This window comes from Oncorhynchus mykiss, chromosome 28 (assembly GCF_057628025.1).
Source record: "Oncorhynchus mykiss isolate SJ-2025 chromosome 28, ASM5762802v1, whole genome shotgun sequence".
Taxonomy (NCBI): Eukaryota; Metazoa; Chordata; class Actinopteri; order Salmoniformes; family Salmonidae; genus Oncorhynchus; species Oncorhynchus mykiss.
In genome coordinates, this window is record NC_143049.1 from 18,338,095 (window position 1) to 18,360,765 (window position 22,671).

Sequence of the window (22,671 nt, forward strand, 5' to 3'; positions counted from 1 at the left end):
CATTAGGATGTTGCTTCCATTTCAATTTGTCATAGGAGCCCTCCAAATATTTGCTAGCATGAAGTTTCGAAGACAAGAGGGGGGAAAAGACAAACTGCCATTGATCTCCTCTGAGCCTCAGACTAAATATGCTTATGGTGCCATCAAAGACTACTCTCAGGACTCGTGATGGTCAATCATTGAACAGGTGCAGATATGCCTGCAGTGCAGCTCCTAACCACTAGATGGTGGCAGTGTTCAGACATCCAATGATCTGATGATTATCATTGAAGGCATTATAGCCATGACCAAATAAGTTTCATCAGAGAAGAGCATAAAACATGTGTTATACTGTGACATTAAAATGATTGTGTATGGCGGTTATCAAAATATTACATCAATGTATTTAGGATTATCATTATATCAAATGTATTTACCTAGGCACTTTTAATTTGGCTTTCTTGCTAACTCAAAATAAAACAATAGTTAAATATGTGGTGGTGAAAATGTACCATAAAAATGAACATACGCAGCAACACACATTACATAAAAATACAGTGTCATTGTTTATTTAGCTGCTTTTAGAAAAGTAAAGAACAACATTTACAACTGTTATAGTGTCATTTATCGCTTGCACATGTAGTCCATCTTGCTCTGAATATTACTGCCACATATTTACAAAGAGAATATTAAACTGTAGTCAGTTTAACATAATTTGTTTAAACTTAAATAAAAAAAAGCTTTCTCTGGCACTTTTCTTCAAAACGTTGTTGTTTACAGTAATAGAACACAGATGAGTTTTGCCAGAGTTGTGTTACTCTGGACACTGCACAGGAGACCAGTAGTGAGCAGTTCAGAATCGGCCATTTTCCTTTGCAAGTACATAAAGCAGGCAAAACACGTCTTAAAATAAGGCCCTTTTTTATGTTCTGTCTCTCTTCACAGCATATTACTCATATAAAAATACAGACCCTCCCACCATTACAAGGTAAAGCATGAAAACCTGCCATTTCTCCTAAAAGTGTATATCATCAAGTCTAAGATGCTTTGACCATATCGGTCAATCTTCTTGATCCTTGAAGGTTTAAAACTTACTGGGAGTGACTAGGCACTGTTGCTGGGAACAACGACAGAGCAGCATGATAGAGAGAGAACCCTAAATATACATAGCTCTCATATACATAGCCACAGTCTCCAGACTGGCTCAACCTCACCCTGCGTCATCATTCCACCCTACTATAACCCTCCCACAGTGAATGAAGCCCAGTTCCATTTAGACAGAGAGATGCTGGTCCTCGGGCATTAGAGCCCTTTACATCCCCGTATCAGTCCAATCCAGTCTAGTGAAGTCCAGCCCATCCTTCTGGTTTCAAAGTCTAGAGCATCAATACCAAGGGCTCCGGGCCCCATGTCTGAAGCTATAGAAGTAGAATACTAAGTTCTATAACAGCCTTCAACCTCAGTGGTCCCCACAGCTTTTCCCCTCTCACTCCAGCAGGCCCTCCTCTCTGCAGGCATCTAGGAGGGGGAGAGGACAAACATGTGAGAACACAATAACACATCCTACTAGCCTGGTCTCAGATCTTATTGTGCTGTATAGCCAACTCTTATGGTTGTTGTTATGGCATAGCAACGACAATAGTTGTTGCCTATACAGCACCAACAGATCTGGGACCAGGCTAATGCCCAACATAACAGTAGGCTTCTTTGCTTCAGGGAGAGAGTTGTGCAAGATGCTTCAGGTTTCTTTCTCATCACGTCTCACATCAAAGATAATGTGTCTTGCTCACTGTACTTTTTATTCTGGGAACTGATGCACCAGCAAATTCCAAATGCATTATGACTGCAGCAGCAAATGCATTTCCTTCCAAAGCACAGAAATGCAAACACTTTATCTTACATCAATTATCATTAATCTTTTATTGAAACTATAAGCAGACAATAACAAGACAACAGAGGAGCCCCCCCCCCTACATTGCTGCTACTCTGTTATTATCTATGCATAGCCACTCAAACTCTACCTACATGTACATAATTACCTCAATTACCTTGACACCGGTGCCCCCACACATTGAAACATTGACTCTGTACCGGTACCCCCTGTATATAGCCTCCGCGTTGACTCTGTACCGGTACTCCCTGTATATAGCCTCCACATTGACTCTGTACCGGTACCCCCTGTATATAGCCTCCGCGTTGACTCTGTACCGGTACTCCCTGTATATAGCCTCCACATTGACTCTGTACCGGTACCCCCTGTATATAGCCTCCACATTGACTCTGTACCGGAACCCCCTGTATATAGCCTCCACATTGACTCTGTACCGGTACTCCCTGTATATAGCCTCCACATTGACTCTGTACCGGAACCCCCTGTATATAGCCTCCACATTGACTCTGTACCGGTACTCCCTGTATATAGCCTCCGAATTGACTCTGTACCGGTACCCCCTGTATATAGCCTCCACATTGACTCTGTACCGGTACTCCCTGTATATAGCCTCCACATTGACTCTGTACCGGTACCCCCTGTATATAGCCTCCACATTGACTCTGTACCGGTACTCCCTGTATATAGCCTCCACATTGACTCTGTACCGGAACCCCCTGTATATAGCCTCCACATTGACTCTGTACCGGTACTCCCTGTATATAGCCTCCACATTGACTCTGTACCGGTACCCCCTGTATATAGCCTCCACATTGACTCTGTACCGGTACCCCCTGTATATAGCCTCCACATTGACTCTGTACCGGAACCCCCTGTATATAGCCTCCACATTGACTCTGTACCGGTACCCCCTGTACATAGCCTCCACATTGACTCTGTACCGGAACCCCCTGTATATAGCCTCCGCGTTGACTCTGTACCAGTACCCCCTGTATATAGCCTCCACGTTGACTCTGTACCGGTACCCCCTGTACATAGCCTCCACATTGACTCTGTACCGGTACTGCCTGTATATAGCCTCCGCGTTGACTCTGTACCGGTACCCCCTGTATATAGCCTCCGCGTTGACTCTGTACCAGTACCCCCTGTATATAGCCTCCACATTGACTCTGTACCGGTACTCCCTGTATATAGCCTCCACATTGACTCTGTACCGGTACCCCCTGTATATAGCCACATTGACTCTGTACCGGTACCCCCTGTATATAGCCTCCACATTGACTCTGTACCGGTACCCCCTGTATATAGCCTCCACGTTGACTCTGTACCGGTACCCCCTGTATATAGCCTCCACGTTGACTCTGTACCGGTACCCCCTGTATATAGCCTCCACGTTGACTCTGTACCGGTACTCCCTGTATATAGCCTCCACATTGACTCTGTACCGGTACTCCCTGTATATAGCCTCCACATTGACTCTGTACCGGTACTCCCTGTATATAGCCTCCGCGTTAACTCTGTACCGGTACCCCCTGTACATAGCCTCCACATTGACTGGTACCCCCTGTATATAGCCTCCACATTAACTCTGTACCCGTACCCCCTGTATATAGCCTCCACATTAACTCTGTACCCGTACCCCCTGTATATAGCCTCCACATTAACTCTGTACCCGTACCCCCTGTATATAGCCTCCACATTAACTCTGTACCCGTACCCCCTGTATATAGCCCCACTATTGTTGTTTACTGCTGCTCTTTAATTATTTGTTTTTCTTATCTCTTACTTTTTTAAGGTATTTTTTTTAAGGTATGAAGCATTTCACTGTAAGGTCTACACGTGTTGTATTCGGCGCATGTGACAAATACAATTTGATTTGATTCAATTTTAATCAGAGGGTAGGAGGAAAGGACAGGACACAGACAAGCCCATACTACACCATAACAAGTTGTCAATACAGGACAGCTCACGAGCACAGGCACGTGCCATCCGCATGTGGGTGCCAACCAGCAAGGGCCAGAGTTTGTGTTTGTGTCCTACCTGTGTGAGAGGTACAGGGCGGGGCACGACAGGGTGGGTGGGGAGGGAGGGAGCTCAGGGTCCAGGTGTAGGATGAGGGGGGTTAGGAATGCTGAGCGTCTATACCTGCTGGGCTGAGCACCAGGGCCTGCAGAATGTCAGACAGGGAGACGATGCCCTCGATGGCCGAACGATCATCCACCACCACCAACCGATGGACCTGACACACACACACACAAAGTTAGAGAGAAAGAGAAAAAGAGAGGAAGAGGCGTGTGTGTTAGAACTCACCTCTGCTTTGACAATCCTGTCCACGATGGTCTCCAGTGTGTCCAGCTTGTGGCACTGCATGACCCCCTCAAAGTACTGGCAGCGATGCCTCAGAGCCTGGGTCACGGTGAGGTCCAGGTTATTATATGTCTTCTCTGCTGCCAGGTTCTACATGATACATACACACACTCATATGGATCTATTTTGAAGGAAAATATTCACAATATATTGTTGAGGGAGGAAGTCAGGTGATTACCAAGATGTATTAAGATCATCAATATTTAGTAACCACTTACTATGACATCAAATTTGGAGTAAATATCCACCACTTTCCCTGTGAGGAGATTGAAACATAACCATTAGGCTTCACCACGAGAGTTAAACTGAATCTTTTAAAGCATCTTTGAACAACAGCTGTCACAAAGTGTTTTACAGTAACACGTACCAGATACGTCCACCACAGGCAGGGCAGACACCCTCCTCTCTACGAAGATCTGCAGGGCCTTGATGATGGGTGTGTCAGGGTGGATGAAAGCTATGTTCTTGTAGGTACCGATGCCCAGCTCCCCCAGGGTCTGCTTCATAAAGGCTGGCTTGGGCATCTCGCGCACCTGGAACAACACAACATAGCGAGAGAGACACTTTCAGTTTCTATTCACCTTCTTCTCCAACTCCAAGGGCAGTGTTCAAGTAAAAGCAGAGTTGTCCGATTATTGTCCAACTCCAAGGGCAGTGTTCAAGTAAAAGCAGAGTTGTCAGATTATTGTCCAACTCCAAGGGCAGTGTTCAAGTAAAAGCAGAGTTGTCAGATTATTGTCCAACTCCAAGGGCAGTGTTCAAGTAAAAGCAGAGTTGTCAGATTATTGTCCAACTCCAAGGGCAGTGTTCAAGTAAAAGCAGAGTTGTCAGATTATTGTCCAACTCCAAGGGCAGTGTTCAAGTAAAAGCAGAGTTGTCAGATTATTGTCCAACTCCAAGGGCAGTGTTCAAGTAAAAGCAGAGTTGTCAGATTATTGTCCAACTCCAAGGGCAGTGTTCAAGTAAAAGCAGAGTTGTCAGATTATTGTCCAACTCCAAGGGCAGTGTTCAAGTAAAAGCAGAGTTGTCAGATTATTGTCCAACTCCAAGGGCAGTGTTCAAGTAAAAGCAGAGTTGTCAGATTATTGTCCAACTCCAAGGGCAGTGTTCAAGTAAAAGCAGAGTTGTCAGATTATTGTCCAACTCCAAGGGCAGTGTTCAAGTAAAAGCAGAGTTGTCAGATTATTGTCCAACTCCAAGGGCAGTGTTCAAGTAAAAGCAGAGTTGTCAGATTATTGTCCAACTCCAAGGGCAGTGTTCAAGTAAAAGCAGAGTTGTCAGATTATTGTCCAACTCCAAGGGCAGTGTTCAAGTAAAAGCAGAGTTGTCAGATTATTGTCCAACTCCAAGGGCAGTGTTCAAGTAAAAGCAGAGTTGTCAGATTATTGTCCAACTCCAAGGGCAGTGTTCAAGTAAAAGCAGAGTTGTCAGATTATTGTTTCAAGAAAGACCGTTTTTCTTATATTCTTCCCCAATGGGACTAGTGTGTATTATCATAAAACCTAATGTCAGGTTGTCAGTAATGGTTAGAGACTTACAAAGAGCTGTAGGAACTTGAGGATCCTCTTGTGTGTGAGGATGTAAAGTGGGTTTCCCGTAACAGGGTCGATGACAGGCAGACGGTGGATCTTGTTTTTGATGAGGGAATACACCGCATCAAATATGCTTCAAAGACAAACATAAAATGCACATTAAAAGAAAATGCAGGCGTTGTCTTCGCAGGTATGTATATTCAAACCACATACAGTGGGGCAAAAAAGTATTTAGTTAGCCACCAATTGTGCAAGTTCTCCCACTTAAAAAGATGAGAGAGGCCTGTAGTTTTCATCATAGGTACACCTCAACTATGACAGACAAAATGAGGGAAAAAAAATACAGAAAATCACATTGTAGGATTTTTAATGAATTTATTTGCAAATTATGGTGGAAAATAAGTATTTGGTCAATAACAAAAGTTTATCTTAATACTTTGTTATATACCCTTTGTTGGCAATGACAGAGGTCAAACATTTTCTGTTAGTCTTCACAAGGTTCACACACACTGTTGCTGGTATTTTGGCCCATTCCTCCATGCAGATCTCCTCTAGAGCAGTGATGCTTTGGGGCTGTTGCTGGGCAACACAGACTTTCAACTCCCTCCAAAGATTTTCTATGGGGTTGAGATCTGGAGACTGGCTAGGCCACTCCAGGATCTTGAAATGCTTCTTACGAAGCCACTCCTTCGTTGCCCGGGCGGTGTGTTTGGGATCATTGTCATGCTGAAAGACCCAGCCACGTTTCATCTTCGATGCCCTTGCTGATGGAAGGAGGTTTTCACTCAAAATCTCACAAATACATGGCCCCATTCATTCTTTCCTTTACACAGATCAGTCGTCCTGGTCCCTTTGCAGAAAAACAGCCCCAAAGCATGATGTTTCCACCCCCATGCTTCACAGTAGGTATGGTGTTCTTTGGATGCAACTCAGCATTCTTTGCCCTCCAAACACAACGAGTTGAGTTTTTAACCAAAAAGTTATATTTTGGTTTCATTTGACCATATAACATTTTCCCAATCTTCTTGTGGATCATCCAAATGCTCTCTAGCAAACTTCAGACGGGCCTGGACATGTACTGGCTTAAGCAGGGGGACACGTCTGGCACTGCAGGATTTGAGTCCCTGGCGGCGTAGTGTGTTACTGATGGTAGGCTTTGTTACTTTGGTCCCAGCTCTCTGCAGGTCATTCACTAGGTCCCCCCGTGTGGTTCTGGGATTTCTGGTTCTTGTGATCATTTTGACCCCACGGGGTGAGATCTTGCATGGAGCCCCAGATCGAGGGAGATTATCAGTCTTGTATGTCTTCCATTTCCTAATAATTGCTCCCACAGTTGATTTCTTCAAACCAAGCTGCTTAACTATTGCAGATTCAGTCTTCCCAGCCTGGTGCAGGTCTACAATTGTTTCTGGTGTCCTTTGACAGCTCTTTGGTCTTGGCCATAGTGGAGTTTGGAGTGTGACTGTTTGGGATTGTGGACAGGTGTCTTTTATACTGATAAGTTCAAACAGGTGCCATTAATACAGGTAACGAGTTTAGGACAGAGGAGCCTCTTAAAAAATAAGTTACAGGTCTGTGAGAGCCAGAAATCTTGCTTGTTTGTAGTGGACCAAATACTTATTTTCCACCATAATTTGCAAATAAATTCATTAAAAATCCTACAATGTGATTTTCTGGATTTGTTTTCTTCTCATTTTGTCTGTCATGGTTGAAGTGTACCTATGATGAAAATTACAGGCCTCTCTCATCTTTTTAAGTGGGAGAACTTGCACAATTGGTGGCTGACTAAATACTTTTTTGCCCCACTGTACATGGCAAACAGTCATGCACACATTCACAACTGCATAATAGACATTGTTATGCAGTAACAACTTACCTTGATTCGGGTGATATGTTCACTAAAGGTTTGAATGTCTCTTGCAAATATACTTCTGTGGAGAGGGACGATGGGAGTTCAACGTTCGGTACATCTAGTTTAATGTTATAATATAAACCAGAGCTCTTTACATACCTCTCCATGTCTCAAGCTTATGATCTTCCAACTCATATATTTGCACCTATAAAACAACACAACTATATAGATATAAAAAATAAAACACACACACACACACACACACACACACACACACAATACAGAACTACAGAAATCCATCATAGGTTTCAAATGTTGAACAAACATAACGCAACATGGTTTCGTCAACTCAAACTTTACCAACGGTGACTTGTAGTATCTGTGTAGTATGATGATGAAGTCGGTGATTGTCAACATTCCTGAAATGAGAAGACATGTATGCCTTCAGAATGACTAACGGTTGTCATGAAGCTGTCGTAAAGCTTTAGGTTGCTAACGGACTTCATGTCAACAAATCACGCTCGACTGGCTAGGACTCGTAACAAAAGTGACTAACATCGTATTTAAATCTGGAGATAATTGTTATCTGGGTCGTTCCACCAAATGAGTATACCTTTTGGGTAATATAGCTTCATCTAAATAATAAAAAAGAGCACATGTACAACTTAATTAAAAAACACGTTTTCCCATCTCAACAGGTTAAATAAAAATGACTATAGTAAGTTCCTAAGTGTCAAATAAAGTGTCCGGGTTGACCGTAACAGCATTGACCGTAACAGGGTTGACCGTAACAGGGTTGACCATAACAGGGTTGACCATAACAGGGTTGACCATAACAGGGTTGACCATAACAGGGTTGACCGTAACAGGGTTGACCGTAACAGGGTTGACCGTAACAGGGTTGACCATAACAGGGATGACCGTAACAGGGATGACCGTAACAGGGTTGACCATAACAGGGTTGACCGTAACAGGGTTGACCGTAACAGCGTTGACCGTAACAGGGTTGACCGTAACAGGGTTGACCGTAACAGGGTTGACCATAACAGGGTTGACCATAACAGGGTTGACCGTAACAGGGTTGACCGTAACAGGGTTGACCGTAACAGGGATGCCAATTTCATCTTACATCAGCCATGAGTTCCCTCGTGACAGGGGGAATGGAAGCTTGTTATGTGCAACAGGGATGGGCAATTGAATGCAAACTTAACAAAAAAAAACGTATTGATAAAACATTTGTAGCCTGTCTAGCTATGGGTAACAGAGAGTTGACGTGTTGTGCTCGACCCATTCAGTTTCACACCACAAAACACCAGAAATGGCCAAAAAGAGTAGAACCAGTTCACCGAATTTTATTCATGTTGTCTAATCTTATGTGGTCTATAAATCAAATAAAACTTTATCTGTCTCGTACACATAATTAGCAGATGTTATCGCAGGTGCAGCAAAATGCTTATGTTTCTAGCTCCAACAATGCAGTATACAGTACCTAACAATACTCACAAATTCCAGACATTTAAGAAAGAAATTCAAAAGTTTGGACACACCTACTCATTCAAGAGTTTTTCTTTATTTGTATTATTTTTTTATTGTAGCATAATAGTGAAGACATTGAAACTATTAAATAACAAATATGGAATCATGTAGTAACCAAAAAAAGTGTTCAACAAATCTAAATATATTTTAGATTTTGGATTCTTCAAATTAGCCAACCTTTGCCTTGATGACAGCTTTGCACACTTGACATTCTCTCAACCAGCTTCATGAGTAATGCTTTTCCAACAGTCTTGAAGGAGTTCCCACATATGCTGAGCACTTGTTGGCTGCTTTTCATTCACTCTGCGGTCCAACTCATCCCAAACCATCTCAATTGGGTTGAGGTCGGGTGATTGTGGAGGCCAGGTCATCTGATGCAGCACTCTCTTTCTTGGTCAAATAGCCCTTACACAGCCTGGAGGTGTGTTGGGTCAAATCAAATCAAAGTTTATTTGTCACGTGCGCCGAATACCACAGACCTTACAGTTAAATGCTTAGTTACAGGCTCTAACCAATAGTGCAAAAAAAGCTGTTAGGTGAACAATAGGTAAGTAAAGAAAAATAACAACAATAAAAAGACAGTGAAAAACAGTAGCGAGGCTATAAAAGTAGCGAGGCTACATACAGGCACTGGTTGGTCGGCCCAATTGAGGTAGTATGTACATGAATGTATAGTTAAAGTGACTGTGCATATTTGATAAACAGAGTAGCAGCAGTGTAAAAAGAGGGGTTGGGGGAGGCACACAATGCAAATAGTCCGGGTAGCCATTTGATTATCTGTTCAGGAGTCTTATGGCTTGGGGGTAAAAACTGTTGAGAAGCATTTTTGTCCTAGACTTGGCACTTCGGTACCGCTTGCCATGCGGTAGTAGAGAGAACAGTCTGACTTTTTCCTACTGAAAAACAAATGATAGTCCCACTAAGCGAAAACCAGATGGGATGGCGTATCGCTGCAGAATGCTGTGGTAGCCATGCTGGTTAAGGGTGCCTTGAATTCCAAATAAATCACTGACAGTGTCACCAGCAAAGCACCCCCACACCATCACACCTCCTCCTCCATGCTTCACGGTGGGAACCACACATGCGGAGAACATCCGTTCACCCACACCGCGCCTCAAAGACACGGCGGCTGGAAGCAAAAATCTCAAATTTGCACTCATCAGACCAAATGACAGATTTCCACCAGTCTAATGTCCATTGCTCATGTTTCGTGGCCCAAGCAAGTCTCTTCTTCTTATTGGTGTCGTTTAATAGTGTTTTTTTTGCAGCAATTTGACCATGAAGGCCTGATTCACACAGTCTCCTCTGAACAGTTCATGTTGAGATGTGTCTGTCATTTGAACTCTGTGAAGCTATTATTTGGGCTGCAATTTCTGAGGCTGGTAGCTCTAATGAACGTATAGGTAACTCTGGGTCTTCCTTTCCTGTGGCGGTCCTCATGAGAGCCAGTTTCATCATAGTGTTTAATGGTTTTGGCGACTGCACTTGAAGAAACATTCAAAGTTCTTGAAATGTTCCGGATTGACTGACCTTCATGTCTTAAAGTAAGGATGGACAGTCGTTTCTATTTGGTTATTTGAGCTGTTCTTGCCATAATATGGACTTGGTCTTTTACCAAATAGGGATATCTTCTGTATACCAGCCCTACCTTGTTACAGCACAACTGATTGTCTCAAACGCATTAAGGAAAGAAATTCCACAAATTAACTTTTATCAAGGCACACCTGTTAATTGAAATGCATTCCAGGTGACTTCCCCATGAAGGTGGTTGAGAGCATGCAAAGCTGGCATCAATGCAAAGGGTGGCTACTTTGAAGAATCTCAAATAGAAAATATATTTAGATTTGTTTTACTTTTTTTTAAACTTACTACATGATTCCATATGAATTATTTCATAGTTTTGATGTCTTCACTATTATTCTACAATGTAGAAAATTGTACAAATAAAAAAAAACTTGAATGAGTAAATGTGTCCAAACCTTTGACTGGCACTATATCTATCTATATACAGTGCCTTGCGAAAGTATTCGGCCCCCTTGAACTTTGCGACCTTTTGCCACATTTCAGGCTTCAAACATAAAGATATAAAACTATTTTTAGTTTGTGAAGAATCAACAACAAGTGGGACACAATCATGAAGTGGAACGACATTTATTGGATATTTCAAACTTTTTTAACAAATCAAAAACTGAAAAATTGGGCCTGCAAAATTATTCAGCCCCTTTACTTTCAGTGCAGCAAACTCTCTCCAGAAGTTCAGTGAGGATCTCTGAATGATCCAATGTTGACCTAAATGACTAATGATGATAAATACAATCCACCTGTGTGTAATCAAGTCTCCGTATAAATGCACCTGCACTGTGATAGTCTCAGAGGTCCGTTAAAAGCGCAGAGAGCATCATGAAGAACAAGGAACACACCAGGCAGGTCCGAGATACTGTTGTGAAGAAGTTTAAAGCCGGATTTGGATACAAAAAGATTTCCCAAGCTTTAAACATCCCAAGGAGCACTGTGCAAGCGATAATATTGAAATGGAAGGAGTATCAGACCACTGCAAATCTACCAAGACCTGGCCGTCCCTCTAAACTTTCAGCTCATACAAGGAGAAGACTGATCAGAGATGCAGCCAAGAGACCCATGATCACTCTGGATGAACTGCAGAGATCTACAGCTGAGGTGGGAGACTCTGTCCATAGGACAACAATCAGTCGTATATTGCACAAATCTGGCCTTTATGGAAGAGTGGCAAGAAGAAAGCCATTTCTTAAAGATATCCATAAAAAGTGTTGTTTAAAGTTTGCCACAAGCCACCTGGGAGACACACCAAACATGTGGAAGAAGGTGCTCTGGTCAGATGAAACCAAAATTGAACTTTTTGGCAACAATGCAAAACGTTATGTTTGGCGTAAAAGCAACACAGCTGAACACACCATCCCCACTGTCAAACATGGTGCTGGCAGCATCATGGTTTGGGCCTGCTTTTCTTCAGCAGGGACAGGGAAGATGGTTAAAATTGATGGGAAGATGGATGGAGCCAAATACAGGACCATTCTGGAAGAAAACCTGATGGAGTCTGCAAAAGACCTGAGACTGGGACGGAGATTTGTCTTCCAACAAGACAATGATCCAAAACATAAAGCAAAATCTACAATGGAATGGTTCAAAAATAAACATATCCAGGTGTTAGAATGGCCAAGTCAAAGTCCAGACCTGAATCCAATCGAGAATCTGTGGAAAGAACTGAAAACTGCTGTTCACAAATGCTCTCCATCCAACCTCACTGAGCTCGAGCTGTTTTGCAAGGAGGAATGGGAAAAAAATTCAGTCTCTCGATGTGCAAAACTGATAGAGACATACCCCAAGCGACTTACAGCTGTAATCGCAGCAAAAGGTGGCGCTACAAAGTATTAACTTAAGGGGGCTGAATAATTTTGCACGCCCAATTTTTCAGTTTTTGATTTGTTAAAAAAGTTTGAAATATCCAATAAATGTCGTTCCACTTCATGATTGTGTCCCACTTGTTGTTGATTCTTCACAAAAAAATACAGTTTTATATCTTTATGTTTGAAGCCTGAAATGTGGCAAAAGGTCGCAAAGTTCAAGGGGGCCGAATACTTTCGCAAGGCACTGTATATATATATACATTTGGAACTCAGTTGGGGTTTCAATTTGAGAGTTAGAATAGTAGAATACACAAGGTGCAATTTCAAAACTTGGTTGTGCAACATCAGTTTTACTCTTGTTGTGTCACTCACTGACAGTCATTCAATTAGCCCATGTCAATTAACATGTTTTAGATGGGTAAATTAGTCTAGAGTCTAGCCAGCTATCTAAACATGTAATAATCATAGAGGAATTACCGACAGGGCCTGCAGGAACCCCATTCATTTTGTTAGTCTCACTCAGATAAGTTTTCAATATTGCAATATGTGTAGAATTGTAGGAAATTAGCTGTAAAACTGGAACAACTAAAAAGTTTTTAATTCTGGTGCTGAGTTAATGTGTAGTGGCTAGCTATATGGCTAACAGGCTGTGTGTTTATAGATCGACTGATGTGAATGACGCTACAGCAACCAATGTGATAATGGCTGGGGTTTTGCTTGTTTTGGCTGTTCTTTGAATTAGTATTTTAAGAATGTTTTAATTGTATAGAAATGCATTAAACGAGCTTCAACTTTCTTCCCGGACCTGACTAAATCTCAGACCCTGGCTATGGCCCTGATATGCATTCATTGGTGGATATAGGTGTTCGCATCAGTGAATGCATTAAGCATGAATGCATTTCATGTGAACGTGTGTCATACACAAAAGGCGTTTCTTACCCACAAAACACTGCCTCTCCGAGTCCCACAGTGGAGCAGCTCGCACCCCATTGGCCACTAAGGCATAGAAAGCCTTTTTCACCTGTGAGAAAAGACCACAATCATGCACAAAAACACATGGATGGCAAGGTTCTGAAGGTGGTGTTGTACATATTGTACAAATGTGGAAGTGTTCAATTGAAATCCAAATCAAACACTAAAGCATTCTGGTTTTAAGGGGTTTCATACTCAGATAAGGGAACTACAACCTTGAGTTTAATAGATTCAGTGGCTGATTACTGTTTAACCATTTTATGAGGCAAATCATTAGCACTAGCAATAGCACTGCTCTCCTCATGGAACATTAACCAAACCCCTCTCAGTGCCTTTCAAACCAAGGAGACACTTCAATGGCCATAAGAATGTCCCTCAGTGGACAAACCTAGTAAGATAAACAAAAGCTATACAGATGCTCAATGTTAGGTTATAGTCAGGCCTACTCAAACGTATTCATACATAGTCTGAATTCTCAACCCTGTGTGTCTGTCTGGGCCTGGCCATAAAGTGTCTCAGATTGCTGATCTAAGATCAGGTGCCCCGTGTGTCCATGCAGTCTTATCCATTATGATCTAAAACGCAAAAAAAAAAAAAAAAAATCCTCAATCAGCACTTCTACTTTGAAGCGCTTTTTGAATATGGTCCCTTATCCATGATGGCTCCAAGGTGATGTCAACGTGTAGTCATGTGGAGGAGCTGGGCTTACTTACTTGCAGTCCAGTGTCAAACACAACCAGCTTGGAGCTGGTGGGGACGATGTCATAGCAGCTATGGGACTTCATAAAGCGCATGTAAATGTCACTGTCTGGTTCAGCAGCTGTAAAGACAGACACAAATATTCACACCAAATGTGTATATCGGATCATCTGAATATTCATACTGAACCAATGATGCCACCTCTTGGGCTGGGGGATCCCTTATTCCAACAGAGCATGCAGACAGGACTGCAGAAGGCTTTGCGCTATCACCAGGCAATAGTTGGGTTACGATCAAAACACATCCTGCATAATAAGGCTTCAATGTGAAGGATTGTGATTTTGCAATCAGGATGACACTTGTTGTATTGGTAAAAATGAGCAAAACCGGAGTAATTTAACCTATGAAGCGTCATATTCTGTGAATAGCAACCGGTGTCACCAATGTAATGGAATTAATATTCACATTACAATTCACACCAGCACTTTACAAATCAGCATGCTGCATTCCATATTGAGCCCTGGTCTTCAACTATAAGCGGATACAATTGCAAAAACGACAAATAAATGGCTACGTAACACCATCAAGTAAAATGAAAATGTAGACTAGTCGACTACGTAAATGCACTTACCAACACCATCATCGTCTAGTTCAAGTTTCTCCAGCATGCCTTCGAATAAACCGTAGAAATTCTGTAAGAATAAGAGACAGTCAAGAACGCGCTCCAAACCTACCACAATATGACATCAGACGCACGCTTTCAGGCGCACAACCACTCGCCGTTTGGCAAAGTTAAGATTAAAATAACAATATACATTCAATAACTGATCCCACTTTACACCATGACAAAATCATCTATCTTTTTGAGAGACTTCCAGTAGGCTAAATGTCCTTGCGCAAAGGCAACATTAAGAAAAGCAAGCCCCGTCTGTCTGACAATGACAAAACGTACGTACTGCGTGCAACTCATTCAATTGCCCTTGTCCAAGTTTCTACTGTAGACTGTGGGCAATTCATATCTGGAGCACTGTGCCTGCCAGTAACTGTAATGGCACATTATTAGTAGACTACACACCCCTTAACTCTGTATTAGTGGAACATTCCTAAATGTATTTGGCTGCAATCAAGCAGCCAATGCCTACAGTAGGATCATACTACTGAATAAAACAAAGGAGAGTACCGGAAGTCTTCCGGATAAAAAACGAAGCAAAAATATTTTTATTTAAAAAAACAGACTGACATAGGCTACGTGTGACAGTGTATCTGCTCGGAAGCATATGTTTTTTTTGCGCATTCTGTGGATTGTGAACGACAAGGGAATTCGTTCAATTTGCATTTATTATTATGATCCCGCACTAGAATCCTACATGCGAAACAACCACGGCTTTTCACCATATTAGGAAATCCCTTATGTTGCCAAGCAGCCAGAAGCCAAGGATTCCCCGTCCTTCTCTATGCCCTTAACTTTTTTTGCAAGACATTAAAATGAAACAATTTGCACAATAGAGAATTATTTACGTATATGGGTAGTGCATAAAAATAAATCCGTATGGCAAGGGATGAAGAAGGCTGGCTACTGCACAATGACTAAGACACTGTGCAGAGATAGAGGCTGTGCTGCAGCAAAATAATCCTACAACAAAATACGTCTGTGTACAGTGCTAACATGCAAATATCAATGAGGCAAGTTGCCTTCCTCCCTATCCAACAAAACACTTCATCATGGCACATACCATGAGCCAAGCCATACGCCATACTGTGCTCTTTGTAGCATATGAGGATTCAAAATCCTTAAAAAAAAACGTTTTTCTTCATCTCCCCTAGACCCTTGATTAGACCCTAATCCAGTGCAGTAGAAGAAACAGCCCTGAAAGATCACCCCTGGCATGTCCAACCAATCCCCCAGAGTCACCCTATACCTCATCGTGACACAGCAATTTTCAGCCTAACCCAGCATCAGCACGGGCATGAATCCCATCCCAATCTGCTGCTGCACTGCCACAGGGAACAGGGAAGGGAACGCGCTGTAGGTAAACACGGGGATGTAAATTAGAGATGGAGGGCTGTTTCATTAACACGCTTCCAGACTGGAAGTGGCAGAGAAGTCATTCCTTTGATTATGGTAAGAGGAGAGCCTGGTGTGTGTTGAGAGAGAGGTGAGGAGAGAGATATACTTATGGCTCATGGTCTTATAGTCAAACAACAAAACCAAAGATGGTGATGAAGTATTGACTTACACTATCAGGGTAGTGTGTGCTATAGCTCAATCAGACAGACAGACAGTTACTTGAAGTATTAGTTTAAAAAAAATATATCACATCCTCAATCAATCAAATACAGTGCCTTCTGAAAGTATTCATACCCCACAACATTTTGTTGAGTTACAGCCTGAATTCAAAATGTATTAAACAAAACATTCACACATCTACACACAATACCCCATAATGACAAAGTGAAAATTTGTTTGTTTTAGAAATTTTAGCTAATGTATTGAAAATGAAATACAGAAATATCTCATTTGCATAAGTATTCACATCACTGAGTCAATACACATTAGAATGGAAAGCCGACTGAACCTGTTTTTTCTCTAGGATTTTGCCTGCGTTTAGGTCTATTCAGTTTCTTTTTATCTTAAAAAAAACTCCCTAGTCCTTGCCAATGACAAGCATACCCATATCCTGATGCAGCCACCACCATGGTTGGAAATATGAAGTGTGGTACTCAGTGATGTGATTTGCCCCAAACATAATGTTTTTTATTCAGGACATTAAGTTTATTTCTTTGACACATTTTTTTTGCAGTTTTACTTCAATGCCTTATTGCAAACAGGATGCATGGTTTGGAATATTTGAATTCTGTACAGGCTTCCTTATTTTCACTTTGTCATTTGGGTTAGGATTGTGGAGTAAGTACAATGTTGTTGATCCATCCTCAGTTATTCTCCTATCACAGCCAAACTAATTGTTTTAAAGTCAACATTGGCCTCATGGTGAAATCCCTGAGCGGTTTCCTTCCTCTCTGGCAACGGAGTTAGGAAGGACACCTGTATCTTTGCAATGACAGGGATTATTGATACACCATCCAACATCAGCTACCACAGCAAGTGAAATCACTGCAACACTTAACAAAGAGCTACAGTCAGATGTAGAATGGATGGCAAGGAATAAGTTAGTTCTAAATATTTGGGACAAGTCATTCACTAAACCCTAAACCTCGACTAAATCTTGTAATGAATAATGTGGAAATTGAGCAAGTTGAGGAGACTAAACTGCCAGGATTGAAAACTGTCATGGTCAAAGCAGACAAGTTGCTAAAATGGGGAGAGGTCTGTACACAGAGAGCTAACATTAATAATAGGCATGTCAATCTCTCCAGGCTCAAAGTAGAGGAGAGCTTGACTTCATCACTACTTGTACTTGTGAGAAGTATTAACATGTTGAATCTTCAAAGTCCCCAAGTCCAGAACAGACTATGGGAGGCGCACAGTACTACATAGTGCCATGACTACATGGAACTCAATTCCACATAAAGTAACTCATGCAGGCAGTAAAAAAACAGATAAAAATACACCTTTTGTCGGGTGTACACTACATGATTTTGGCCGGCATTTTAGCTGTCCCAGACAAGTTTGTGAGATCGGAGACAAAATCCCCTTGTCATTGCCAACTTGGGGCGCGCGGCCGTCACTCGTTTAATGTGAGCGGGCCAAAGGCACATTTCGTCTTTGAGCAGTCCCAGACGTCCTAATATTTTCAAACAGGTTTGATTTTAATTGGCACAAAATCTGCAACGCTCTTGTAGTATGAGATATGCAACGACATGTTTTGAGAACGGTAATCAGCAATAGCCAATGACAGCTCGCCAGAGAAGAAGCCAGTGAGATGACGTTGTTTCGCTTCACCCAGAATGTGGAGACTCTCGAGCAGGCGTGATGACTACTACCAGTATGTGTTTGTACTTGCCTTCAAACAAAGCCAAAATGACAAATCGTTACAGCTCTGAAGTTCACAAGCAATGCTATTCAATTCAAAATGTTGGCTAGATATTTCAAAGCTGTATGGCAAGCGTGAATGTCTGACTGAATGTTTATGAGGCTGCTTTGAGCAACAGCTTGTAGCTACGTAAATCGAATCACATCATAGATTTTGCCAGACAGCATGGCATCGAGAATCCAAGTGAAGAATCTTGTAGTGTGTGATCACCGTCTGTGCCAGATCGTTTAGTGTGCGCACCACTACGTAGGCAACACACAAAAAACTACAGGAATCGCGCTCTCTGCAGCTGATGTGAGTAAGACCTTTAGACGGGTCAACATTCACAAGGCCACAGGGCAGACCGATTACCAGGATGTGTACAGCGAGCATGCGCTGACCAACTAGCAAGTGTCTTCACTGACATTTTCAACCTGTCCCTGTCCGAGTCGATAATACCAATATGTTTTAAGCAGATCACCATAGTGCCTCTGCCCAAGAACACTAAGGTAACCTGCCTAAATGACTACCGACCAGTAGCTCTCACGTCTGTAGCCATGAAGTGCTATGAATGGCTGGTCATGGCTCACATCAACACCATCATCCCAGAAACCCAAGACCCACTCCAATTTGCATAACGCCCCCACAGATGATGCAGTCTCTATTGCACTCCACACTGCCCTTTCCCACCTGGACAAAATAACACCTATGTGAGAATGCCATTGACTACAGCTCAGCGTTCAACACCATAGTGCCCTCAAAGCTCATCAATAAGCTAAGGACCCTGGGACTAAACACCTCCTTCTGCAACTGGATCCTGGACTTCCTGACGGGCCGCACCCAGGTGGTAAGGGTAGGTAACAACACATCCGCCACGCTGATCCTAAACACAGGGGCCCCTCAAGGGTGCGTGCTCAGTTCCCTCCTGTACTCCCATGACTGAATGGCCAAGCACGACTCCAACACCATCATTAAATTTGCTGATGACACAACAGTGGTAGGCCTGACAACAACGAGACAGCCTACAGGGAGGAGGTCAGAGACCTGGCCATGTAGTGCCAGGACAACAACCTCTCCCTCAACGTGATCAAGAGAATGATTGTGGACTACAGGAAAATGAGGACCGAGCATGCCCCCATTCTCAGACAGGGCTGCAGTGGAGCAGGTTGAGAGCTTCAAGTTCCTTGGTGTCCACATCACCAACAACTAACATGGTTCAAGCACACCATGACAGTCGTGAAGAGGGCACGACAAAGCCTATTGCCCCTCAGGAAACTAAAAAGATTTGGCATGGGTCCTGAGATCCTCAAAAGGTTCTACAGCGACACGATCGAGAGCATCCTGAGTCGTGCTTGGTTGCATCACTGCCTGGTATGGCAACTGCTCAGCCTCTGACCGTAAGGCACTAGAGGGTAGTTGCATACGGCCCAGTACATCACTGGGGATAAGCTTCCTGCCATCCAGGACCTCTATACCAGGCGGTGTCAGAGGAAGGCCCTAAAAACTGTCAAAGACTCCAGCCACCCCAGTCAAACTGTTCTCTCTGCTACCGCACTGCAAGTGGTACCGGAGCGCCAAGTCTAGGTCCAAGAGGCTTCTAAACAGCTTCTACCCCTAAGACTCCTGAACATCTAATCAAATGGCTAACCAGACTACTCGCATTGCTCCACACCACTGCCACTCTCTGTTGTCATCTATGCATAGTCACTTTAATGAACTCTACCTACATGTACATACTACCTCAACTAAGCGGTGCCCCGGCACACTGACTCTGTACTGGCACACCCCTGTGTATATTGTTATTTTTTACTGCTGCTCTTTAATTACTTGTTGCTTTTATCTCTAATTATGATGCATATTTTTTTGAAACTTCTCTGTTGGTTAGGGGCTCGTAAGTAAGCATTTCACTGTACACCTGTTGTATTCGGCGCGCATGATTAATTTGATTTGATTTGAGGAAAGACGGTCGTTTAAAGTAAGAGGCTCAGCAATGTTAGAATTGTGAAAGTCGTGTAGTGTCCACCCGGCTTAGTGGAACAGCGGGGACTACGAAGAGACACACACAGGCATAGACACACGCATAGACACACATGATAACATACGCACGATACACACATGTACACATGGATTTTGTGATGTAGAGTAGTGGCCTGAGGGTCCACAATGTGTTGTGAAATCTGTTGTATTATAATGTTTTTAAAATTGTATAACTGCCTTCATTTTGCTGAACCCTAGGAAGAGTAGATGCTGCCTTGGCAACAGCTAATGGGGATCCATAATAAATACAAATGCAGTCACTGTCTACCTCTACTGTACCTACACAGTGGAAATCCTCCTGCATTGTGCCTGTTCCCAAAAACTCCAAGAGACAGAGCTAAACAACGTCAGGCCTGTTGCACTCACTTCTCAGTTGATGAAGGCGTTTGAGAGAGTGGTCCTTGCACAACTTAAGCAGCAGGTGCAGGGGTTTCTTGACTCCCTGCAGTTTGCCAACCAGGCCAAGATAGGTGTGGAAGATGCACTTGGAGAGAGCAGTTCGCATTATGCTATTAGAGTTTTCCAGTGCCTTCCAACAATATCCAAGCCAATCTTCTAGCCTGCAAACCACAGGTCATGCAGTTACATCCTTCCACCATCACCTGGTTCATGGACTACCTCACTGACAGGCCGCAACAGGTCAGACAACAGAACCACTCGGTCTCAGAAACCATCATCACTAACACAGGTGCCACAAAAGTGAAGGTTCTGTCTCCATTCCTCTTCACCCTCTACACAGCAGACAGCCGGCCCGCCCAAGCCTCCTGTCACCATTCCTCTTCACCCTCTACACAGCAGACAGCCGGCACGCCCAAGCCTCCTGTCACCATTCCTCTTCACCCTCTACACAGCAGACAGCCGGCACGCCCAAGCCTCCTGTCACCATTCCTCTTCACCCTCTACACAGCAGACAGCCGGCCCGCCCAAGCCTCCTGTCACCATTCCTCTTCACCCTCTACACAGCAGACAGCCGGCACGCCCAAGCCTCCTGTCACCATTCCTCTTCACCCTCTACACAGCAGACAGCCGGCACGCCCAAGCCTCCTGTCACCTACAAACGTTTTCAGATGATTCAGGCATTGTAGGCTACATCACGAAGGATGATGACTCCCTACACAGGGAGGAAATATCCTCATTTGTGGCACGGCGCATCTAAAACTACCTGGAGCTTTTAATGCGTCTAAAACCAAAGAGCTGATAGACTTCAGGAGGAAGAAGGAGCGCATCTCCTGTGATCATCACTGTGGAAAGGGTGGACTCGTACAAATACCTGGGGGTGGTGATTGACGGTAAGCAGCAGTGGAAAGAGAACACCTCCATGGTTTTTCAAAAAAGCTCAGTAAAGGCTATTCTTTTTGAGGAAGCTCAGATCCTTTGATGTCTGCTCAAAAATGCTCCAAATGTTTTTTTAATAGCGTTGTGTCTAGTGTCCTGTTTTACAGCGTAATCTGCTCGGGGGGCTAACATCATTAGAGACAGGCTAAACAAAATCACAAAGAAGACTGGATCTACCATTAGCACCCACCAGGACAATCTAGAGCCCATCCTGGATAAGAGGATCCTCAAAAAGCTCAGCAGTATAGAGGCCAACACTAGCTACCTCCACAGTATCTGCCTGGAGCATTGCAGTTTGATGGCAGACATAAATCCTTTTTACCATATGCTATAAGGCTTTTTAACACGAACACTTCATTTTTATATTCATTGATGATGTGCTGCTCTTAGTGTCTGTGTGTTCTTGTTGTGTTTTTATGGTGTATTTATTGGTAATATATCTATTGGCTGGTGCAACAAAAATGTTCCTCTGGGGGATTAATAAAGTACTATCTTACCTCTTATCTTAAAGACATCAGTCTTGTTAAACTATGTAGAATTTATTTTTAAACAACAACATTTTCCTAGGTCCCTCAAATAAAAGAAAAATCAGGCTGGTGTTGTATTTAATAACAATAATTGAAAGGGGGGGGGGGGGGCATTAAACAATGTGAAAAAGGGTGCCCTGGGGGAAAAAGGTTGGCAACCCCTGGTCTAGGAGACTCACAGAAAATCACCTCAGCTTCTCCCTTACACCACTTTTCCTCGGCAACCCTGCAATATTGCTTCACTGCACAATCAATTATCACTGCCACTAACACACAGCCTAAACCAGCAGTTGGTGTAGTAGGTAGTAAGAGGTATCACTCACTGGCTGTGATGTAGCTTGGGGCAGTGGAAAGGCGTAGGGTATCGGAGAGGAAGAGGGCTTGGCAGAGGTGGGCAGGCTGAGGCGCTGTCCGGTGTCTGGTGGGGGTGATGAGAGGGAGCGGCCCAGACGTTCAGGGACACTCTGGTGAACCTCCTGGGGGAACAGCATGGACTGGCTAGGGGCCTGGGTGGGGGTGCTGGGTGGGGTGGGGGAAGACGAGAGGCCGGAGACTGTGGAGGAAAAACAAAGACCAGAGAAAGGATTAGC

At 43.3% G+C, this 22,671-nt stretch overlaps 1 protein-coding gene across 13 annotated transcripts in view; it reads right to left on the reverse strand.

The window, feature by feature from the left end:
* Nucleotides 1–521: 521 nt before the first annotated feature.
* The window catches only part of LOC100653470 (5'-AMP-activated protein kinase subunit gamma-2), a 54,705-nt gene continuing 32,555 nt past the window's right edge, over nucleotides 522–22,671 (reverse strand). For 3 of the 13 annotated variants that reach the window (XR_005040215.2, XR_016492859.1, XR_016492860.1), the window contains 13 exons: nucleotides 22,405–22,634; nucleotides 14,843–14,903; nucleotides 14,226–14,332; nucleotides 13,480–13,561; nucleotides 7,982–8,040; nucleotides 7,781–7,826; nucleotides 7,646–7,700; nucleotides 5,776–5,902; nucleotides 4,605–4,770; nucleotides 4,456–4,493; nucleotides 4,181–4,327; nucleotides 3,911–4,109; nucleotides 522–1,497 (listed from right to left, as the gene is read on the reverse strand). Coding sequence is in view for 6 of the 13 variants with exons in the window: in XM_036966449.2 (XP_036822344.2) it covers nucleotides 1,466–1,497; nucleotides 4,016–4,109; nucleotides 4,181–4,327; nucleotides 4,456–4,493; nucleotides 4,605–4,770; nucleotides 5,776–5,902; nucleotides 7,646–7,700; nucleotides 7,781–7,826; nucleotides 7,982–8,040; nucleotides 13,480–13,561; nucleotides 14,226–14,332; nucleotides 14,843–14,903; nucleotides 22,405–22,634 (1,244 nt within the window). In the remaining 7 variants the exon portion in view is untranslated. Of the gene's footprint in view, nucleotides 1,498–3,910; nucleotides 4,110–4,180; nucleotides 4,328–4,455; nucleotides 4,494–4,604; nucleotides 4,771–5,775; nucleotides 5,903–7,645; nucleotides 7,701–7,780; nucleotides 7,843–7,981; nucleotides 8,041–13,479; nucleotides 13,562–14,225; nucleotides 14,333–14,842; nucleotides 14,904–15,026; nucleotides 15,300–15,944; nucleotides 16,104–22,404; nucleotides 22,635–22,671 lie in introns of those variants that run through there. The other 10 variants (XM_036966449.2, XM_036966450.2, XM_036966451.2 and 7 more) reach the window with 8 other exon arrangements.